At 36.8% G+C, this 14917-nt stretch overlaps 1 protein-coding gene across 1 annotated transcript in view; it reads left to right on the forward strand.

Annotated features, from left to right (window-relative positions):
- Positions 1-10605, forward strand: part of LOC106666859 (uncharacterized protein K02A2.6-like) — a 32228-nt gene extending 21623 nt beyond the window's left edge. Inside the window, exon 2 of the mRNA XM_014394343.1 lies at positions 8671-10605. Coding sequence (XP_014249829.1) covers positions 8671-10605 — 1935 coding nt within the window. The remainder of the gene's footprint in view (positions 1-8670) is intronic.
- Positions 10606-14917: the final 4312 nt, after the last annotated feature.

Below are 14917 nucleotides of genomic sequence, written 5' to 3' on the forward strand. Positions count from 1 at the left end.
ATGTAATATAGAATATTTTATTAAGTAATAACAAAAGAAACATTCATTTCATCTAGATCGAAAGCACGATTGTGATGTATCAGAAGTATCGAATTGTAATAATTTATAAGTTTATAAGTTTTTTTTATGATAATTTAATTTTACATGAAACCTTTTTCCAGCTAAGGTGTCTTTATTATTCTGTAAAATTACCTGATAAATTGAATTATGATTTTATATCATATTTGTCATAAATTTTTATATAATAAATGGGGTCAATTGCCAAAAAAGATCATTGCTAAGGCAAAGTACGTAACCGAAGCGCTAAACGCGATAAGGATTTTGTTATACGAAAAATTCAAAAGAAGGGAAATGATTTTCACTACACCCAAGAAAGAGAACCAACCGAAAATAGAGAAAGAGATTGGACACTAACAACAAGTCCGTTTTAGTATTCTGTTCGAAACTGCGACAAATTTAATGCTAACAGATAAATAATTTAATGGAAATCTTGAGTAAATTTCAATATGAGATTTTTCCTTCTGATGATTTCAATACAAAATAGTATGTTTTGTTTTTAGCAGGATTCCTAATTTTATACTGTTACACAACATTTAATCACGCCATTTCTAACATTTTTACCCTGATCTCTATGATCACTTTATGGATTTTCTTATTTGTAATTAGCCTGGTCCAACACTTGCCAAGACTTTCAGACGTTTTTTAAATTTATTTAGGAAATAGAAGTACAATTTTTTACCTACTTGTTTTCAAAATAATAATAATATTAAACCAACAGTTCAATTATGATTTTGAATAAAATTAAACGAATACTAAGTCTTTCCATTAACGACTTTAATTTAATGACTTTCTTCAACTTTTTTACAAGTGTTAAACCTAAAAGTATCTTTATTTATTCAGAAAGATTACCACATCCCTAAAAGGTTGTTGTGTTAATTAATTAACGATTAATGTGTACGAGTTAAAGATGTAAATAAGATTTATGTTGTGCTAATTTAGTCACCAGTGATTTTTCAAAGTTATGAATAACAATACACATTTTTGAATTCAGCCAGCAGTGATTTTGTACTTTTCATTTCTATCTTACCCACCCTTCCAACTTCATGGAGTCTGACGGCGAACTCACCACACACAGCCTCCACCTTACAATTTCCACCTCCACCTTACCCCACCTTCCACCTTTATGGGGTCTGACGGTGTACCCGCCTCCTCTCACCACCAGCTCCTTCCCTTCACCTTAACCAGCCTTCACCTTATTCTGTTTTACAATTACACCCCCCTCCACCTTATCCAATATTCCACGTTCATGGAGTCTGATGGCGAACTCACCTCCACCACACACAGTCTCCACCTTACAATTTCCACCTCCACCTCCACCTTACCACCTTCACAGGATCTGACGGTGAACCATCCTCCTCTCACCACCAGCTCCTCGCTTTCCCATTAGCCAGCCTCCACCTTAATCCACTTCACAATTTACACCTCCACCTTACCCAATCTTCCACCTTTATGGGCTCTGACGGCGAATTCATGTCCACCACACACAGCCTCCACCTTACAATTTCCACTTCAACCTCCACCTAACAATCCCTGACCAACCACCTTAATCGGCATGACAGTTTACACCGCAACCTCCACCTTAACCCACTTTACACTTTAACCCACCCCCACCACATCACACCCTACATTTCAGCCCATCCGTGTAGACTTCTCGTCGTTCTATCCCAATCATGACATCATTTACGTCATTAATCTTATTTACATAAAACATTAGGTGAAATAAAAATACTTTATGCATTAATTCACTATTTTCGTGGTCCGCTTGACCAATTAATACAAGGCAATTAATAAAGGTTTTTAGTTGAGATGAAAAAAAGTTAATGGCACGAGAGGGATTCGAACTCACGACGTTCGGCTAGATACGCCGCTGCTCTACCACCTGAGCTCATAAGGAGGGAAAACTCATAAGGTGGGGTTGAGATGGGGAGTTGATGTCCGAGTGGATCGAGGTCACGATGGCTCAGGTGGTAGAGCAGCGGCGTATCTAGCCGAACGTCGTGGGTTCGAATCCCTCTCGTGCCATTAACTTTTTTTCATCTCAACTAAAAACCTTAATTAATACTTTATGCAATTTAGTTAAGTTACAATTATTGTAAATTAGTTACAATTAAAAAATTATCGTTTCATCCTCTGTGAACGAGTGATATTTTTCGCTGAGTATCGTTGTACCACATCATCGGTTTCGAGAAAAAAACTCTCATTGAAAATTCGCCTAGGTCCGAGGCAGTCCAGTTCGTTAGTTTGGATTTTGACCAACCCATTCACCTCGTAATTTTAACTTTCAAAAAGGAAAATTTTCCAATCTTCGAGAGACGATATCGTTGAAATTCTAGCCTTCTTCCTCAGATGCAAGATGATGGCGAACTGTGGAAACAGGTGTACGATTTATGATCATCAATTTCAATTTCTATTGCATGCCCCCCCGTACATTGATTGTATGATTTTAACATTACTGCAAAAAAGGACGTATCTCTCTTCGTGTGAAAGTCTACTTACTACGGCAAAGTGGAGCTACGACGAGGAGGAGATTTGAAATAATTTTTATACAATTATGTTGGTTTGCGGTTTTTTACGATCTATCGCTCAGGTTTACAAGTGTTTAACCACCACGGTAGACGCGGGTTTTTTTCAATAAGAAATTTTCCCTTGACGCCTCCTAGCATTGTTAAAATCAGCTTTGCCAATCATGCAGGAATGAAAAAAAGAACTTGCCCTTGGGTTACTGTGACAAAATCTTGTACCTTACAGTGTTATCCTTAAATTAAAAAAAAAAAAAATGGCTATTCATACATTCTACCGTGATACAAAAATTATTTCAAATACAAAAACATTATATTGCCTTTTTATGTAAAAAAAAAACTTCTGTACACTAAATATTACTTTAATATCTCTAATAAATTATTTACAGATATCCGTTATATAAGGCGTTGCGCCAAAATGAGTGCACGTTTGCTGTTAACATTGTGAAGTTAACAATATGTGGCTTTCTGCGCTGGTGTGAAAATTCCAAATTGTGGCCAGCCAAAATTTTTGAGGTCTATCGGTGAAATATGAGAGAAACCTCTTCTTTTGTAATCCTTTAACGAAAATCTTTAATATCTACCAAGATGTCGGTGTAAATCACATTTAATTGTATTAGAGTTTGCAAAACATGAATGAAATGAACTTTTCTCTCGAGACGAAGCCACCGACCCACCAAACAACTTAACAATAATTGGAAAATTGTGCGGAAAATTCTTAGGTATGTCCCGAGAATTTTTTAAAAGAGATTTCTTTCAATAATTTCAGACCGTTTAAAGTATGCAAGTTTATAAAGTTAAGTCCCAAAAACTTTCTTAAAATTTCTCCGCAATGGATCTATTCTTCTTGATATTAACTATAAAAACGATTACTTAAACCTTTAAAATATCAAAACCTATGAAAATATAAACGGGAATTTCACCCTCCATCGCTTATTAAAGTTTTCAAAGGGCGTTGTGTACATTCCTGAATTTATATTTACATAGCTCTGAAATAGAAATCATGTCTGAACTCGAATCTCAAGGCAATAAAGTTGAAAGAATGAAGAAAAACATAAATGGAAAATCTATTTCCACCCCAACTTTATTTCTTACTTTCCAAAAACATGACTTTCCTGAAAAAATAATTCTTGACTTCCTTCAAGATCAGAGGGTGCCCTTTTCCCCTAACCCGATTTTCTCATGCTTCAGGTATCGCCATTTAATTAAAAACTATAAAACCAAAAATTGCGGAAATTGTGGGGGAACGAATCTCTAAATGTTCAAATTCATCCCATTGTATACACTATTCTGGATCTCACCCGGCTTTTAACCATCAATGCCCCGTATTGCTGAAAAGAAAATTTAAAACATTCGAAAAACAGAAAGTTTCTTTTAAACAGACTGAAATCCTTTATAAACAACGAATTTCCCGTCAAGAAAGACAAAAACCTCTATATTCCAAAATAGCTTCATTCTCCTATCCATAATCTTCCTTCCCTCATTCAATCATTTTCGTTTGTTCCTCAATCCTCTTCCCCCCGAACCTCTCCTCCCAAATTCTTAAAATTGAATCCTCGCCGAAGACGCTGCTAAGCTTTCAAAACTTGTGCACTTTCTTCCAGAAAAGTACCTAACATCTCAATCACCTCAATGCACATGAGCGATCTTTTGCTTACTGTTCACACTAGCTCCAATAATCCTCGACTAATTGCATCCCTGCAACTGTCAACTCCTACAAACAGTTAATAGGAATCAACCCAAAACACCCGAGGTAAATATTTCAAAATCAACCCTAAACCTGGACAAAATTAGCTGTAAACGCCCACTTTCACAAGGCTCAAATTTAAATTATCTCACGAAAACAAGGTCAAAACACCAAAAACAAGTGGTACAAAGCAAAATAACTAGTTATATATCATGTAAAACAATTCTTTCCATTCTAAATACATTTAAAATACAGAAAAGTAAAACAGTAAAATTAAAACCGATATTATTAATAATTTCAATGGTTTATGGTGCTCCTTACGTTTGCCCGGTTCAACCAACCAGATCCGCAGGATCGCTATCAGTTTGCGAAGGATCTCCAGGAAAGCATGCGACGATTAAAGCCCTCAAATCCTAGTTACCACGGTTCAACGAAGACCTAAGAACACCCAGATTTGCGGAAATGTTTTCACGTTTTCTTATGAATCGACCAAGTACCCTTCCTTGTGGTGAAAAGGAAGTTTTTTGACATAAGCGTCAGAGGTTCGACCAGAAGAGTAACCATCGACCGACATAAACCTGCCTACCTACAGATAGACACAGAAAACCCTCCAGAACCATCAACACCCGGCGTCCCAGCATCAACATCAAAATGCCTTCCTCATCAGACCTGCTACGGGCGCCGAGTACGTTTTCCATCTCGTTTTGAGGATTGACCTCTTCACTAGAGGTGAGGTGTATAAGCCTATAGAAACACTGGAGAACAAGGAACACGTTACTCGACGACATTCATGGTGATAATTTTTTATTGTTTTTCCTATTCTTTTGTATGTTATTAACTGTGCACAGTTCATCTAATTGCCAATTGTAACCCAATAAATAAGTAATTGTTTTTGTCGTATATTACATTTTTAAGTTAATTCTTTATTTAGACCGCTACAAACCCTTTTGCCACAACCCAATACTTAATCCTACCACTACATGTAGCATCTTCACTTTCTTCAATGGAATATTTGTGGCTTAAACTTTCACCGTAATGATTTACAATATTTAATTAATGAATTTGACCTATCTGTTGAAAGTATTCAAAAAACCCGCCTTAACACTGATAGCTTTACACTACGCAATTATGAAAAAATTAGAAAAGATGGTTTCTCAGACAAAATTGCTTATGGTGGTGTGGCCTCTTGATTATAAACACCGTCACCTTTCAAGGTCTGTCCTTATCTTCCCATCTTCAAGTTATCGCTGCCTCTTTCCTAAACGTATGACTATATGTTCTATTTAAATTCAACCACAACGAAATTTATATCTGATGAACGTGAAGATCTTTTCCTCCAACTCCCTCCCCCGGTAATATTGCTTGGGGATTTCAATGCACATAAGTTTCTTTGATACGGGGATTATACAACCCACAATGGCCGTAACTTAGAAACCTTATTGACAAAAACCACCTTAACATCGTAAATTCAAGAAGTGCCACCCATTTCTGTGCCCGGTCGGGCACTTTTTCGAGAATTGATCTCAGTATTGTCAGTCCCGCACTTCAGCCTTAATTTACTTGGTACACCCTCACTGGCTCGGCACTGGAAGCACTCTCACGGGACTTGGCAGAGATCGTTTCCCTATCCTCATCCAATCAACAATTAAAAACAACCTAAACTCCAAACATAGCAGCTGGCAACTACATAAAGCTGATTGGAACAAATTCCAAAACAACGAACAACTTGATGATCTTGATCGTGATGAATACAACATTGATGTTGTATGTAAAAATCTAAACAGTAACAATTTGGCACAATCACTCAAAACCCTGACAAGAATTAGGGAAACGTGTATGTGAAGGGGAAAAGTGTGAGAGAAAAATTAAGACTCCTTTGTCATTTTGGTTGTGACTTCAGCTATGCATTGTCCGTATTGCTGCTAATCTATTTAAAGGATGGAAAGAAAAATTTGCCCATTTTTAAAAGCCACAAAAATTAAGAGAGGACATTTATAACTTTTAAGGGATTAGATCAAGAAACGTCCAAAGGATTATTCAATTAATCGAATTTAGTCGGGTATTATATTATTAAAAATAGTACGAAATTAGATAGATTTAAGAAGGAAAAATCTAGTCGTTTTTCACAGTGCATTCTTGTCTCCATTGACTGCGCGTTACAAGAAAAATCAATATTACAATTGTTTTCCGAGAATAGTCCACAGCCACTGTGAACGAACGACAGCCATCTCGTTTTGCAACTAAGTCTTTGTAGGATGTCGTCACAAGAAGAATCAGTGTGATATAACTGGCAAGTAACATTCATAGTGTAAAAACGTTGATTAGATGTTTTGACAAAATAGAATGACAAAAGGTATAGTTGTGAAAACGGTATAAGGTCGAATGTTCCGATACCCACGAAAATAACTGGAGCATATGAAGTGCATTTATGCAATTATTTTTCCTCGCTTAGTTTCAATCGGAAAATCGACGAAAAATAAGGTAATTTTGAAATGGCCGATTTTCTTCTCACCTATTGTATCTTGTGGGAAACAAATTCGATTTTCACACGGGATACTTGATACGTACCTGTTAATATTGTTATTTACTCTTGCTGAGATGAGAGTGCAACTGAAAATCGTTTGCTTCTAGCAGTCTACGGTTTTGACGTATGAAAGTCAATTTCAATTCTCTAGGGTGGAGGCGATTCACCTCTAGGAAAAAGGAATAGTTAATGACTTCAGCCATAGACCATCAGTTTTCTTGCGTTTAAATTTGGTTAGAATATGTTTTGGCCTTTCGCAGACATTTAACCCCTGACTTAACGCATACTTTGGAGAATAGGCTCGGGATTTGCCTTGCAAGCAAGGAAACGTGCCTCGTTGTTTCATATATCAAGGCTTTACACTGTTGTCACTCAATGAGCTCATGAGGCCATCACCTGAACTGATGTAACCCTAATTCTAGCCCAACCCAACCTAACCAATTACAACGTTCAATGTTGTCTTAATACACACAACCCTAACTAAACTAACCATCCCTAACTTGACATAACTCTAACTCTAACTCTAACCCTACGTAGCCATTCCTAATTTCACATAACCCTACCACTAACCCAACCTAACCTAGCCATTCCTAACTTAACCTAAGCCTAACCCTCATCTAAAACTTAAAATTACATATCGATATTACTCAATTGCATTTAGCTCTTTAAATTACAGGGATCGGAATTGTATTAATACAAACGTAAGGGTTATTTATAGAAAAACCAACAGCGATTGGAAAAAAGGTAAGGGTTAGGGTGGAATTATTTTACGTATACCTGTCTGAATCTTTAATTTAACCTGTCTATACTCGCTGGGTTGGTCTGTGAGATTCGGTTCAGTCAAGTTTCTTTTATAAGGTTGTGGGAGTGGGGTGCGTTCTCGGCGCTTTGTTTGATTATCGGTCCATTTGGTGGATTATGTCTGGGTTTTTTTCCGGTTGGTTCCTGTTCAAATAATGAGACACTGGTTACATTTCAGTTTAGTTGAATAAAATTAACCTAACCATGACCTAACCCTACCTAACTTAACGATCCCTAACCTAACCCAACCCATGCCCACTCCCTGGTAACGCGAAATTGATGATACAAAAATGGTCATCAAAAATCCTAAAAACGTGATTTTACCAATTTCAAACTTCGGTCGGCAAATATTCCTCCCTTTCATAGGCATTTTAACAGTTATATAGAAATTAAGTAAAGTAATTCCTGTCATAAAGGAGGGCTTGGCTTAACGTCCAACTACGTTGGGTGTCGTGGACGAGGGGTCAGAACAACTTTACTATACGTTTTTCATATTATTTTCAATTAAAATTCTATGGGCTATGCCAAGCATCAAACCCAAAACCACTAGCGTGGCAAATGCCAGTCAGACGCCTAAACCTCTCGCCCAACCGCGTTCCTCGTGATATGTGTAAGAATTGAAAAATAAAGAGAACTATGTGCTAGGCTATTTTAGACATAGAAATGGCGTTCGATAAGGTATGGAATGTCGTCCTAATGGCAGATCTTAAATCGTACCTGATATATAATTGGTATAGGGTAATTAAATAATTTATCTACAGATCCTTTTCCCTGTCAATTAATGATCCAACCTCCACAATAAAATCTGTCAAACCCGGCGTGCTACAAGGAAGCATAATTTGTGTATGTCTTCACGCCTAACTTCTCTCAAGACAACGAGTAAAGAGCATAGCACCTCTCGAGTCTCCTGTGAATATTTTTAGTCAATATTATTTCATTACCATATTGCTATACTAATCAAAGAAGATTATTCAATAATTACGCAACAAATTTTATATTAATTACAACAATAAACATGACAACACTTGTGCACAATTACAATTTGTTGCGAGATGTGACGTAGTGGTTGAGACTGATAGGAGAACCCGGATTGGGTCTTGGCGGTTAATGAGTGGACTTGGGGACCACAACAGAAAACGGCTTTTGAGAGAATCAAAAAGGACTTAACTGAGGCACCCCTACTAGCCTTCTATGATCCAGAACTGCCAACAAGAGTATCTGCTGACTCTACATCCTATGGGCTAGGAGGTGTCCTTTTGCAGCAGCAAAAAAAGGGCGAGTGGCAACCAGTATCATACATTTCTCGAATGCTCTCAGATACCGAACAGAACTATTCAAATATCGAACGTGAAGCGCTGGCAGTAGCATGGTGCTGCGACAAGTTGAAGGAATACATTATCGGGAAGACTATAGAAGTAGAAACTGACCACAAACCACTTCTCCGGATATTGACAACAAAAAACTTAGATGATTTGACTCCAAGACTTCAAAGGCTCAGGCTTAGAATGATGAGGTACCCATATACAATGTCCTACACTCCTGGGAAACACCTGGCAGCACCTGATTGCCTTTCACGGAGTCCACTGGATGAGCGAGAAGAGTATGACCTGAACGAGGAAATCGGTGCATATGTCCAGGCAATAGTCTCTTCCATTCAAACAACAGACAAAAACATTGAGATGATTCGTCGATCACAAGAAAATGGCCCAATTTTTAAAACTCTAGCCGAATATACAAGAGAAGGATGGCCTTCCAGAGATTTAATCTCACCTCACCTTCGACCTTATTTCCCAGTAAAGGATGAAATCTCTACAGTGAATGGACTACTTGTGCGAGGAGAGAGACTTATTGTGCCAATTCAACTTAGACAAAACATACTACAGCGTATCCATGCTGGCCATTTTGGAGTCTCAAAATGTCGATTAAGAGCACAAGGCTGTGTCTGGTGGCCTGGCATTTCCTCCGACATAGATAAAGAAGTGAGGTTTTGCCAGAAATGCATCGAGCATAGAGTGAACAGGAATGAACCATTATTGCCCGCAGAATTCCCCTTAAGACCTTGGGAAAAAGCAGCAATAGATTTATTCAAACTTGAAGACAAATGGTTCTTAGCAATAACTGACTGTTACTCTCGTTACCTTGAAATAGCCACCTTACAAACTCTATCAGCAAAGGAAGTTATAGATAAGTGCAAGGCAACTTTCTCCAGACATGGTATACCTTTGGAAATAAGATCGGATTCAGGCACCCAGTTTAGTCTTAAAGAAAACTCAGAATTCATACAATTTTCTCGGGATTACAATTTTCAGTTCAGAACCAGCAGTCCACATTTTCATCAAAGCAATGGCAGTGCAGAAGCAGCCGTGAAAATAGCCAAATCCTTACTCAAGAAAAATCAAGATGATCCTTACCTAGCGCTTTTGGCTTACAGGAACTCGCCACTCCCTAACGGATTCTCACCAGCTGAACTTTCCATGGGTAGGAAACTGCGAGATACATTACCACGCTTAGCTCAGCATCTCGATAAAAAACCGGATACGACACTCCTTCGAGTAAAAGAAGAACAGTACAGGCAGAAATACAAACAGAATTACGACGAAAGACATGGGGTACACCCATTGGATCCGTTCGACATTGGAGACAAAGTCTGGATAACCGACTTAAAAAGACCAGGTATTATTATCACTCCAGCCAAGGAACCGCGATCTTACATTGTAGAGACAGATAAAAGGACGGTGAGGAGAAACCGGGTCCATTTAATTCCGTATTCCCATCATAATCAGAGTCTGCCTTATACTCCTACTACCCAGGCAAGTGGAGAAGTCCAGGAACCAGGAAGAGATGAGTCTACACTTGGCCAAGCAATATCATCAACAACTGGAGTACGAAAGGACGACGACCCAAAAGAAATGCCACCTATATCCCCAGGGACAACACCTGCAGCTGAAACACCACCACAAGTCGTGAGCAGATATGGATGGAAAATTAGGTGTCCAAAAAGACTAGATCTTTAAAAGGGGGGATGTTGCGAGATGTGACGTAGTGGTTGCGACTGATAGGAGAACCCGGATTGGGTCTTGGGGGTTAATGAGTGTTTTATTATTACCAGTTATGTTGTAGAGTGATGTTAATGTATGTATAGTAGTGAGTAGTAAAAATACTGGTTTTTGATACGAGTGGTTTTTATTAAAATTAGACCAGATCAAACTACTGCAATCACTAACAATGAAATATTATAATTTATAATATTATAAAATATTCGAATGATTTTAAAATCTCTGCACTATTATTTACAATAGTTTATACAACCAACTGGCCAATTTTCAAACGAGTATATCATTATTCTAACTCCAGGTAAATACAACCGATTAGTTCGACGGGCCAAGAACAATTCTTATTACTTTCACGGTTTCCGAGGAGCCGGCTGGCAAGAAAGCGTTCCCCCATCGAGAGAATATGACCTCAACCCTGGGTGGAGAAAGTTGTGAGGTACGAGTAAAAGTGGTGGATCCCTCAAATTATACCAGAGGCGCTTATGTATAAATTCACACGAACGTCGTGCCATTCTTACGTGTGGAATAGCAAAATCCTCGGTAAAAGGGGAAAAAACGAAGTTCGTAGTAGATTCTTAAGCCCAATCTATTCATAATTTCACTGGATATCTAACTGGATAGCGGAAACCAAATCAATGTCAAGAAAAAAATCGCAAAATGCATTAAAACTATGATGTTTTTATTACAATCTCTGCTTACTAAAACACTCCACAATCTCTCGTAGTATTTTTAGAAAAACTCGCAATTAGATTAATAACTCAACAATTTTCATCACCTGTGATTCATCCGTCAATAAAAATTATTGCAGTTTTTTTTATTTGTATCCTGTATTCATGCATATTGAAATATTTATTCTTGTGGTTTTCACACGGTCAATCTCAACGCCTACTCCCGGGGGAAACATGTCTTGGGAAACCAGCAAAGAAAAACTCTCGCTGCTGAGGGTTAAAGGGACGTGGAGGTTTCTGGGGATGGGAGATGATAGAGAGGGCTTTACGGTCAGCCCAGCTCCCGGAAGATACGTGCTGCTGAAGGATTAAAAGATAGAAGTCGTTTTGGATCATTTTGGTTTGCCTATCTCCGCATTTTTGGCTTTTAGGGTTTTTAATAATAATTTTAGGTAAAACCCACCACGGAAAATGGCGACAAACCTTAATGACGATGATATGCTGGACAAAAACCAAACTTTTGAGGGTTCTGATTTGAAAGTATACAAAATACCTTTGGTATAAATTCAATTTTTTAATGTGTAGAGATTAGTGACCGTTATTCAGATATCGTGAGATGCGGTCGGGTGTGATGTAGGTTTCAGAAAAACATTTTCTTTATCGTGCCAACGTTTCGATCTTTTTTTGNGCACGATAAAGAAAATGTTTTTCTGAAACCTATATCACACCCGACCGCATCTCACGATATCTGAATAACTATCAATTTTTTAAAGTAATTTTTTTTATTGTGCTCATATTGCATTAAATTTAATTCACTATTTTTAGTGGTCCGCTTGACCAATTAAGAACATTCAATTAATTAAGGTTTTTTAAGTTGAGATAAAAAAGTCAGTGTTACGAGCGGGATTCGACCTCACGATGAGGTCACGATAGCTCAAGTGGTAGAGTAGCGGCGTATCAAGCCGAAGGTCGTGGGTTCGAATCCCGCTCGTGACACTGACTTTTTTATCTCAACTTAAAAAACCTTAATTAATTGAATTAAATTTAATGTAGTTGTAAAATCTATAGTTGTCTAATAGAACAATAAGAGTCGGAGGCTCTAACCACTCCACCACTACGGTCCCGTACAAGTTAATAATACAATAGATGGATTAAACAAAACCAAAAGCACATCCGTGTAAACGTATTGCCCTTAACTCTAGCCCTACCACTACATAACCTAACCCGTCCCTAACAGTAACCCTATCCCTACCTAATCTAACCAAACCTACACGTCCTTAACCTTAACCCCACCATGACCTTACATAACCTAACCCGTCCCTAACAGTAACCCTATCCCTGCCTAATCTAACCAAACCTACACGTCCTTAACCTTAACCCCACCATGACCTTACATAACCTAACCCGAAATCGATTACGCAAAAAAATTGTGTATCCAACCCACAAACACATATTTTCCATAACACTACCTGCCTAACCCGACTTTGACAATAACCTTAACCCTAACAAAGCCTATACGTCCTCAACCCTAACCTTGATCCTAACTTAACACGAAATCGATTACACAAAACATTTAGTGTATTCAGACCAAAAGCACATCACGTTTGCCACTTTTGTTAACCGGAGAGTTCAGCAGCAGCAAAATAACACTCGTTCACACAGTTTTATGTTTACATAAAAATCAGAAGATCTTAATGTGATTTAATTCCTTTCACTACCACCCTAACCCTGTTTAAACTATTCATCCCTAATACTAACAGTAACACTACCTAGTCTGTCTAACCCTCACCCTATCTAACCTAATCTTCAAACATGATCACGCAAAAAATGGTATAACCAGCCCAAAATTCCACTTTAAAAGATTGTTCGAGAAACTGTCACAGCATTTCTTGCTTTTGTAGAATGTGGTTCTGTCACAGCTAGATAGACACTTAAGTCCCACACTTCCCAACCAAGGAAAAGTCATAAGATATTCATCCAATTCCTTCAACACCACTGTTTATTCCAGACCTTGATCCTCCAGATTTTTTGTTTCGAAACATGTCTTGGATTTTTCCAGAATGTTAATCCAGAGGGCTTACAGTTCATGTTCGGTGTCCTGAAAGCGTGGTCAGAACCTCGTTACAATTCCCCCCCCCCAAAGTAATTTATCTCTATTTATTTATTTTATTATCATTCAATTTCTATAATAAATTACTTGTAGTCCTGCAATTAACATGACAGCGCGAAGATAAAAGAAAATAAATTTTAAATAATAAAAGCAAGTTGTAATATGAAGAGTTATGCAAAATGTGCAAGCAATGATGAGTAAAATTGACTAGATATGATCACTATTGATCAAATCCTTCCTATTTCCCAATATAACTTTGTTTATCAATCAGCACTGTGAGTTCCAGCAATGGAAGGACATTAAAAATAAACAACTTAATATCTCCATTAAAATTTTATATTTTATCTGCGTACCTATTCTCCTCCCTCAAATGAAATGGACAAATGAAAAATAATAATTTTGTACTTTTGTATTACCTAAGCTATAAAAGCAAACTGATTATATGTAGAGGATTATTATACATATAATTATTTCATATGTACTAAGAGAAAGTAAGGAACAGAAAAGGAAACATACAGTACATCTTTAAAAAATCATATTTCAAAATCTGTAATTCTTTTGTAATATAATATGAAGCATGTATTTACATTGTTAGCTCAAGTAAGGCACAAGCCATGTGACATTTTATAAAACTTTGGGAAGGAATGATATGAAACAAACAATTTAGATTATATACACAAAACCAATATACATATTTACCATATATACACCTCAATAATAATAATAACAATTACAAATGATATGACAAATTAAATGGACAATCTTTACACGCTAGAAATATTGTTTTCAGCATTCACATCCAGTGTTCATGGGTAGATATTGTGATTATAGGATTATTAGATTGTGGCATGTTCATATTGTTACATTCTAAAGAAGTTTCATCCCTGTTTACTGTTCAATGCGTTGTCTGTTGTTTCATGTAGAAAGCTTTTTAGGAACTTGATCGGGATTAAAATAATATCACTTTTTCTTTTGACTTATTATTCACATATTTTAAATTATTTTTACTTTTGTTCAGCAAATTCTTCAACATCAGTGTGCAATAATCACTAGTAGTACTTTTTTTTCCCATTGAGACTAAGATAATTACCTATTTTAAAATATCTACTTAGTAAAAGATAACTTTTGTACGAACAGTTTTGCCAAAAAAAGTAGATTGTCAATTTTTAGAAAAAAACATTCATAAAATATTTAAAGATATTTATTTTGTACCGCATCCTTTGAACGAAAAATAGCTGTCCTACAAATGATTTAAAATAACATTACCAGGAATTATATAAACATATTTTTGTTTATATCACTAATCTTTTGTAAAATCAGGTACTGGATTTTTTAAAATTACATTTTTTAATGTGTTTACACGATTTAAGGCGCTATAACAGTAAATCTCAATAGGCACAAAGGCATGCTTATTTTTAAGATTGAAGTTACTATGTTGCTATGATTAATACGAATAAACTAAATAACTATTAACTAGAAGGACTATCAACATGTC

Source organism: Cimex lectularius, unplaced genomic scaffold (assembly GCF_000648675.2).
Source record: "Cimex lectularius strain Harlan isolate CLEC.00 unplaced genomic scaffold, Clec_2.1 scaffold21, whole genome shotgun sequence".
NCBI classification, from domain to species: Eukaryota; Metazoa; Arthropoda; class Insecta; order Hemiptera; family Cimicidae; genus Cimex; species Cimex lectularius.